Here is a 9,691-nt window from a genome sequence, read left to right on the forward strand (position 1 = left end):
CTCCCAAAGTCTTGGTTTGTCTGGGTCTCGATCTTCAAAAATGTTGGTCTTGTTTCGGCGGACCTCCAAAAGTCTTGCTCTTGTCTGTTTCTTGACCTCTAAAAGTCTTGGCCTTGGCCTCCCAAAGTCTTGGTTTTGTCTTGGTCTTGACCTCCAAAAATGTTGGTCTTGTCTCAGGGGACCTCCCAAAGTCTTCCTCTTGTCTGGTTCTTGACCTCCGAACGTCTTTGTCTTGTCTGGTTCCCAACCTCCAAAAGTCTTGGTTTTGTCTTGGTCTCGTCCTCCCAAAGTCTTGGTCTTGTCTGGGTCTCGATTTCCAAAAATGTTGATCTTGTCTCGGCGGACCTCCAAAAGTCTTGCTCTTGTCTGGGTCTTGACCTCCGAAAGTCTTAGTCTTGTCTGATTCTCAACCTCCAAAAGTCTTGGTTTTGTCTTGGTCTCGTCCTCCCAAAGTCTTGGTCTTGTCTGGGTCTCGATTTCCAAAAATGTTGATCTTGTCTAGGCAGACCTCCAAAAGTCTTGGTCCTGTCACAGTCTTGGTACTCTCTACTCTCAATTGTGTCTTGATCTCGGTTGGTTTGGTCTGGACTACATCACTAGCTATATTTGTTCTGCCCAATCTTCCTAAGTTCTTTCCTGTTTTGCTGTTTCTCCACAGTCATTTTGTTGTAAAAATGGGTGGACTTTAATTTCACTCTTCATAAACTTTAATCTACATAAAGACATAGACTACATAGACTTCTTCACCCATCTGAGTAAATAAACAGCCCCAGAAAGACAGCATTTCCCACTCTCACTGTTTGAGTATTTCAGTGGCTGCCAGACAGCCGCTATCACCTCCCATCAGGTGCATGCATATGCTGCAGCCCAGTCCAGATGTCAACAGGAAGGCCCGAGCTTTGATCATATCTCCTCCCCTCATCACTCCTGTCTTGTAGGGGTGAGGGGTCACTTCTTAATGAGTTTTGTTTGTAGATTGGGCACGTCGCGACTGAAAGGTGTACAGTAATCACACGACCACATGGATGTACTCACTGCAGTCAGCTACTAATATGACACCACATCTCGATGCCCAATTTGGTCCGTCTTAATCAGAGCCAGCTATCTCCCACTCCCACTCTTCAGTCACTCACTCACTTAACTTATTTTAGGCTTCAGGCCAGGAAGATCTACGGAGGGAGATCCCCAGGCAGCGTTGGAACATGCTGTTATCGCCACGCTGGTAAAGCAATTGTTGGATAATTCCTGTTTATGGGAATGTTCCCTTTCCAGTGAATAATGAGGAAAGGACCTATTCTTTTTGTCAACTCTCAATGAAAGGAATGCAATACTTGGCAACGTCTCCATGCAAACGTGCGCTAGCCAATTAAACAAACAAAACAATACTGGACTGATAGTTTACTAAATCGCCGTAGGCATCTGGGCTGTAATCACTATATTTTTCTGCTAAATACACTTGATAGGGGTCACTGTATGACCTACAAGTAAGATGTAAGAGTTTAATATAAGATAGATGAGAATGAACAAATAAATGGATGGATATCAGTGCTTCTATTTTTGATCTGGGTCAATATGAAGTGCCAATATATCATATCATGAAGAGCAACCAGACTACTTTGAGTTAGGGATTTAGGGGAATTTACAATGCAGGAAAGAGAAAATTATTATAAAATAATCTCAAGCAAGGATGTCCTAAAAAAGTTAAATGCAGCAATTTTGAGCGTGCCACGCAAGCTCTCAGCATATCACATTACTCCAGAATCATAAAAACAAACTGCTAAAACTTGCCACAAAAAAACACACATTTTGCCACATTTCCTAATGTGGATAGAAAACTGGAACAGACTATTTTTATTATTTTCATGAAAAAGATGTCACATTTGTTTTCAAATGTCTCAATTTTCCTCAAATTGTAGCACTTTGTTTTGCATGGGATGGCCAACATGCTCATGACAGCAAGTTCAAATTAGCTTCAAAGTGTTTGAAACAACAAAAAACAACATACATCAGACGCCACTGAAATTAAAGCAAGGAAGTTAATATCCTCATGGTGACGACGAAATAAAGTTGGATAGAAGATTGACAGACACAAAAGGAGCATGCCAATGTGTTACCAGTAAAAAAGAGGGGGGATAACACAGACATACTGTGTGTTGATTCCAAAATACGTTTATATTCAGATTTTACAGGGCTATTTATCTTTATTAAAAACATGCTGCATTAACAAGTCATGTTTTTTTTTGTTTTTTTTGCGGGGGATGAAACAATTTACTGTAATGAGATTTCAAATCATTTCATTGATGAATAAACTGAAGTAGGAGCTTGGCCACGGAACATATTATCCTTGTAAGTCAAGGTTCCGCCTTCTAAGCGCACAGGCCATCACAGGATGAGCGTCATTAATGGAGTACAGTACTTAGATGCAACCAGCAGAGTTTGCATTAAAGTGTAGGGGTGTGCTGGCAAAACCTAAACCGACCCCATTTTTCTTCTGCAGAAACGTGCTTTCCGTGTCGTTTTTGGTTGTGGATACAGAGACCACACTAATCCAATATTTATACAACTAAAAACTTTAAAATTGAATGAATTGGTGGAGCTTAAAAGCCTTAAAATAATGTATAAAGCCCATCATGGCATTTTACCAGTCAATATACAGTACAAACCAAATGGTGAGTACAAATTAAGAGGAACAGACTTTTGTTTTGTTTTTTTGTTTTATTTTTTTTGTTTTTTTTTAAACAAAACAAAACAATGTATTACAACTGAAGGTGTCAGTCTGTGGAACAATCTGGATTGTAAAACAAAATCGTCTCAGTCTATTTGTATTTTTTAAAAATGTATAAAGGCACAATTACTGCAAAAATATACATATAGTGCAAGCAGTTGAATTATTTTGTAGTATTGCTACACTGAAAGCGACTTGACCGCTCGTGGTCATTCATTTTGTGTTGTTTATTTTCTTTTTTGTGTTGATCAAGGGCAGACATAAGTTTTACTTCTTTCTGTCCCCTTTCATTTCTTTTAAAGAGAGTGAAAAAAAAATGTTTCAACAAGTCAAGAAGCGCTAACGTCACACCAGCTCACTAATGAAGTCGTCAGACTGCAACATCAGCAGTCTTTTGATTTTATAACCCCTCTACAGATGTCAGGGGAACATTTCAAATCAGCAAAAATGCCAGTTGTCTCCGAGCATGAATTTGTGATGAGAAAAAGCTTGTGCGTCAACTGTTTGATGACTGCACTGTAAACTTATCTTTACTGTTGATAATGACTTCAGCCTTGGCACTGTATTGGGCTAGACTGGGAGTGCAGACTGGAAGCCTTTGTATGGACTCCCTATCTTTAACTCGCGACCTTTAGGAGGGACACGAAAGCATAATTGACTTTTTTTTTTTTTTTTTTTTTGTAGGAGTAACGCTCACTCATTGTTCTATGCTGGTACAATTTCCCAATGATAAACACACAGCGGTTCCCAGGCTTGACATGTCGCTGCATAACACCCATCCCGCCATCCATCCCTTGGTGTTCCCACAGTGCCTCTGCCTTGTCTGGCTGATTGAAACACCTCCCCCACCAAACAACAACAAAAACATAACACATGAACATATAGCCTGATACTTCAGCATTCAGTGACATAACTACTGGCCCTTGCCTTCTTGCCTGAGAGAAAGACAAGAGGGCCAAAAGGTGCCCTGAGCGTTGACGAGGACAAGGACCTCCTTTCAAACGGGACACCATTCCATAAACAAACCTCTAACCTCTTTACTTCCCTGTTAACACACTGAAATAACTCATTAACATCAGATATTCTGGTTCTGAAAGAGGAAGAAGGAAACCCAGAAGACAGGGGACAGATAGATGCAGACGTCATACAATGAATGTAAATGGTTTTATAGTACTTGGCATAGGAGATGTTGTTTTACAATGTTCTTAATATTTGTTGGGGGGGGGGGGGGCAACAGTTACTGATGCACTTTCAGCTGTTTATTCATTTGTGCAAAGCTCAAACAGAGAAAAACTAAATGAAAACACTTAACAAGGAGCAGAAATAACCACGTGATCAAACTGACTACTCTGATCTTGACGTCACTCACTAGGCCACGCCTCTTTTATTGTTTTGCAAAATTATGTTTGCATAGGCCTATTTATATTTTGAAATACTGCCCTATTTTTTTTGTATTTTTTATTTTTTTATTTATTTATTTATTTATTTTAGGGGGGGGGGGGGGGGCGTTTATTTTCATTCCAGTGGGGATAATTCATTCATTTGATATAAGAGAAAATTGAGTTATCACTTGTATTTGAAATACTGATGCTGATGCTTTGCTATCATTCAACCTTTTGAGGGAAGCAGAAAAATTGAGTCATTTACTGCATGATTATACTTCATATGAAGTTTAAAGTACCACTCATAATGTAACATATATGATGCAGTGATTGTTGACCCGCTATTAGTGGAGCAGTTAGAGAACAATAAGCATTTTGGCGCTTTGGCACAGGCAGAGCTCTCTCTCGCTCGCACACACAGACAGGCACAGCGAGGCCTGTTAAATGGGCTCTCTTTCATTTCCGAGGCGCATGCAGGCCCGTTCACCCTCACTTTTTAAACGGGCCCATCTATTAAGCATTTTAATGAGGAAGATGCACGGCCCATTGCACAACGCGAGCGGGACGACGCACTTGAGATGAGAGGCATTGACGGAGCTTTCTCTTAAAATGCTCACATTCCTCAAGATGCGCATGCGTGTGTCTAATTGGAGCTGCAACTTGTTGCCGTCAAAATATAGTCTAGGTCACGTTATTAATTTGCTGGTGTTTGTTGGCACTCCAAAGTGGGAAGTGGACCTTTAACAGGGTCTCCACCAAGCTACTTTCACCATCTCCCCCAACCCACAAATCACTGCGGGGTGCGGCCTGCAGATTTGGGCTATATTTAATTGGCAACCAAAGGCGCGTTTTTGTGGCGCACCGCATTCCATCTGGACGCGCGCACTCATCAGTCAGCCTCCATCAATCTCTCTTATACGTTTACCACCACCTCCGTGAAACACACAACCATACATGGCCGTTTTAACACACACTGAACGCATTTACCAGCAGAGCCCTTATGAGGGGTCTGGGAATTTAAATATTCACTGTTGACATTGCGCAGACCTGCAGCTATAGGGGCCACTGCGGGCACGCTCCTCTGGGGATGCACAACATTCTCCCATTGTGATTCCACAGAATGTAAATCTCATAAATGGATCGCTTTTAAATCTAAGCGGACGTTTCCCAACAGAGTGAATGTGTTGAGCAATTTATTTCTGACTACACTATTATTTTGTATTACATTGTGAAAATGTCTACTTATATTTAATATCGTGAGATTATTAAAAAAAAATAGCTTGCATAAAAAATAAATTACCTTCTTCTTTGTACTCAAATTCCTTTTTTTCCAGATGTAACTATTTTTTTTTACATAGAAACAAATAAAAAAAAGTGCAGAAAAATACGTTACATTTTTATTATTTGAACCTTCCCCCAAATGACAAAATATCAATTTCCATATAAAAGTTGTGGCCTATGGAGTTAATAAAATATAAAATGAAGCGTTAAATTGAACAAGTTATTCAGAAAAAATAAAATAAAATGCATTTGACAGCTGCTGCAAGATCAATGATTATTTATTGAAGCAACTCAATGCATAAATATCACTATCAATCGTCTCGCTGCATAAATTCTTATCTCTATTTTATGTCGGTAATTAATAGATTTCATGTCAAGAGCCTTTTAAATCACAGGCTTGTTCCATTTAATCAAATTAAGTATTGAGATGTATCGAATTGTTGTCATTGCACAGGAATATATTCAAAACGTGCATTCTGCACAAGTCAGCCCGAAATACAAACGACACCACATCCATGCTGTTAAATGCATTAAACAACGAAGTTTGCCATCGTTGTTCGGTTACAATTACTCACGGAAAAGCTTCCAAACTTTCACATGCATCACAAACAGCACCCATTGTTACAAGATTATTTACCACGTCTACAGGACTAAAAACAAACACGCGCGCACAAACAAAAATCTTCATTTCTTGCTTATTTGTGCCGGTCACGCAGTTCCCAAGTCTCGCGAAGTGACCCGCAGCCCAAAGCAGCGCTGCGCATCAGCCAGTGTGCGTGCAATGAGTCTGCCCACGCACGGGGGATTTTTTTTCCCCCCCCTCCAGTGGGTTACACGAGAGCGCCCACTACATGCAGCGTGCACGTCCACGACTTGCAGCAAAGTTCCTCCATCGCTTCTCGCTCAACTTTTCACTTCAGACTTTGCGCGCGTGACAGCGTTTCAATATTTTACTCCTACATTTTTGATCTCGCGGCATCTCAAATTTACGTATGATTTAATAGATGTCCGAATGATGTCTCTCGGGAAGAAATTAAATCTCAAGTGGAGCTATTGATAAGAGCGGTGATCAGATCAGATGACATGTTTTAAAAGTAGAAAAAATGGATGTTGCACCTACTTGTGGCCAGTTTCCGTGCCCTGCCTTTGGACCTCATGATGCCAGTCTCTCGGCGTGGGTTTGTTTGGATTTTTTCTCGGATCCTCTTTTCTCCCTTTTTGCCGTTTTCCCCCCTCTTCTACTCTTTTTTTTCCCCCCTCTTGGTTTCTCTCAATCCCAGACGCGCTATCTCTCCAGCATTGTCAATCCGGACACCTTTTGCACATGCGCACAAGCCTCCGAGGTCTGCCGGCTGCACGTGCCAGACAAAAGTTTTGGCCGATTGATCACTTCAGAGATGAACCTGACGTGGGCAAGATGCACATCGCGGATGGTTTGTGGCATTTTGATTCCCGCACAGCCACAGAAAGAGGGCTGTGTACGCTGTAAAAAATGTCAAATTGTGGCTTCTTCTGGAGGTTTATTTAACACATTACTGATGTGTTAGTTATTCATTATAATGAGAGATTTCGTGAGAAATGAGCTCTATGCTTTTATTCAGCATGTGAAATTTGTGCATTACAAAAATATATATGGTCAAAGTATTTTTTCTTTTCTTTTTCTTTTTTTTTTTTCTTTTTTTTGCAGTACAGCCGCAGCCATTCATTAAATCGCTCTCCCTAGCTGAGGGGGGCTGACCCTTTCAAACCTCACATTAATCACTCTTCATTGAAATTACAATATGGGCTATTTATTAAAGATTGCACACATTTAAATGCACAATAGCGGGGAAAATTGGTCTCCCAGAGAGCACTTTTTTGTGTAGAAATTATATTAAGTGATCATCATTAATTCCACTTTGAGAGGCTTCGGTTGCAAACCTGTAGGTCATTTAAAATGATGCTCGAGTTGACTCGGGAGAACAACTCAAGACAGTTTTTTTTTCTTTTTTCCCTTCAACAAAAAGTGACAATTAAATAGATTCGGACGACCTTCCAAATGATCACATAATTGTTTGCGAACTGTATCTATTTGGAACCGACAGGGTGTCGTCAAGCAAAACAAACAAAAAGTGACGACAAAACCAAATCATTCGGAAGGCCTTTAAGCACGCGTTAGTGTAAATAAAACAGAAAGCCTTATTTTGACGACAGTCCCCACAAAAACGTTTCATTTTGCCACCGTAATAAACTCCATTGTGGTTGACACCGTGCCCCGATTGTGCGCGCGCCTCGTGTACGCTCATAATTGAACTCAAACCACCTCAACCGTTTCAACTCCAAATATCAGTGCATTGAGTGATTTAGAGTTAATAGGATACACGGAATAATAATGCCAATTTAGTACGAAATGATTGCTACAATTTATATGACTATTTCAGTTACCTCTTTTTTTAATTGATCTTTTTATTAGCAGCATATTCATGTGTTGCCTTAAACAATAATTTTACGTCGTAGTGCATAAAGATACATTTGGCCTCAAACCCCTTTTCTAAATATGTTAAATGGGCCAGACGTGTCGAAGTATGCTTGAGGCGAAATTCAGTGTTTGGCATATATTTGGACAAAAACTTCTAAGAGTAATTTTATAGAGGTGTCGTTAATATATGTGACACTAACGGCAGGTCGACTGAATTATTTACTTAATTATTAATTTGATGTATTTATGTATTAAAAAAAAATCTAACCCAAAACCCTGGAAACTAAGGAAAGCCCTATACAGTACATGCAAACTTGCAAAGTGAGACGTAGTTTGATGTACATATTGGTACAATATGAAGCGAAACTTTGTAAGTAACATGACAACAACAGAGGCCCTCGCAGAAGAAACATTCACGTTTTTTAAAGTGCAATGTTATTTAATCTTTGGAGAACTGAGCCGCTATAAGACACCGATTTGCCGACATGCTTTAGCCTATACTACCCTCTAGTGTATATTTTGTGTACTGTTTGAGGTTGACTACCTGGAGATGAAAAACCGTGCTCTGTCGTCATCCTCTTAAAATAATGGCCTAAATCATATTTTGACACTCTCCTTAAATGTCTCTTAAAGGATACTTACTTGCCACCTCTGCTGAAATCGGCTGCATTAATAATTCAGCAAATCATTCAATTCTACTACTGCAATTAAATCATGAAAACATTAAATAAACTAGCTGCTCTGCGATTGGCTGGCAACCAGTCCTGGGTGTATCCCGCCTACTGCCCAAAGCCAGCTGAGATAGGCTCCAGCACCTCCCGCGACCCTTGTGAGGAATAAACGGTCAAGAAAATGGATGTATGGATGGATGGATGGATGGATGGATGGATGGATGGATGGATAAACTAGTTGCAAATCGTACACATTAAAGCAGTGCTTTTCACCTTTTGTCGACCCAAATTTTTCTATTGTCACTAAGAGCCAAATTTTAATAAAAAAAAAAAATATATATATATATATATATATATATATATGTAAACGTAAAAAAAGGAGCAAACTGAATGAAGATTAATCAAGTCAAAGGCAAGAAACATTTTGCTTTTCACAGGGTTCTCCGTTAACGCAACTTAAAAAAAACTTCTAATTTACACTAATGTAGCAGTGAAGTCATAATTAGAGTAAATGCAGCATTTATTTGAAAAAAAAAACAAAAAAACACAAAAATATAAAAAGATCGAGAAGTGGAAAACTGAGTCGTATATTGGTATCGTCATAAATCAAGGTACATCTGCTGGCATGTGCAGATATTTTGTGGTAAAAAAGGGCATATAGAAAAAGTCAACATATCCCAATTCAAATGGCTGCGGCTTGTGTTTACTGCAAAGCGAGGCCCACAATACTCACTATTAGAACTCAAAATAAGACCTGATACTGAATCAAAACAATTTTGGTGGGGAATTGATGATAAGTGGTTATTGGTGAAGAAAAATATGAACTCTGGGCAAAATATTCATTTCCCATCAAAGGGGTCTTTCTCTTACTCTCTACCCCTTTATTTTTTATTTTTTTTTATCATCAGTCTGCAAGCCAAGCATAATGAATACGCTACCCACTTTTGGGAAAATGTGGCATTATTTTACACATAGAAGTAATGTATTAGTGCTTGTAGACAATGCATTTGTATGCTTGTGCCTATTATGTGAATGATTAACTAATGAAAGAAGTCCTATAAAGACAATAGGGGTAGTGCACACACACGCAATTAACTCATCCCCATCAATCTAGTCGAAGCTCGTGTTGCATCAGCTCTGTGATCTCGGAGACGTCAAGACAAGAAATCAATAA

The 9,691-nt window shown here is 39.5% G+C and overlaps 1 protein-coding gene across 7 annotated transcripts in view; it reads right to left on the minus strand.

Moving 5' to 3' along the window:
* mecom (MDS1 and EVI1 complex locus) overlaps nucleotides 1–6,589 on the minus strand; it is a 219,551-nt gene extending 212,962 nt beyond the window's left edge. For all 7 annotated transcript variants that reach the window (XM_077541328.1, XM_077541327.1, XM_077541324.1 and 4 more), the window contains exon 1: nucleotides 6,509–6,589. In XM_077541328.1, the coding sequence (XP_077397454.1) occupies nucleotides 6,509–6,545 (37 nt within the window). In that variant the 5' untranslated portion in view covers nucleotides 6,546–6,589. The remainder of the gene's footprint in view (nucleotides 1–6,508) is intronic.
* Between the last annotated feature and the right edge of the window lie 3,102 nt (nucleotides 6,590–9,691).

The sequence above is a fragment of the Festucalex cinctus genome, chromosome 13 (genome assembly GCF_051991245.1).
Source record: "Festucalex cinctus isolate MCC-2025b chromosome 13, RoL_Fcin_1.0, whole genome shotgun sequence".
In the NCBI taxonomy this organism is placed as follows: Eukaryota; Metazoa; Chordata; class Actinopteri; order Syngnathiformes; family Syngnathidae; genus Festucalex; species Festucalex cinctus.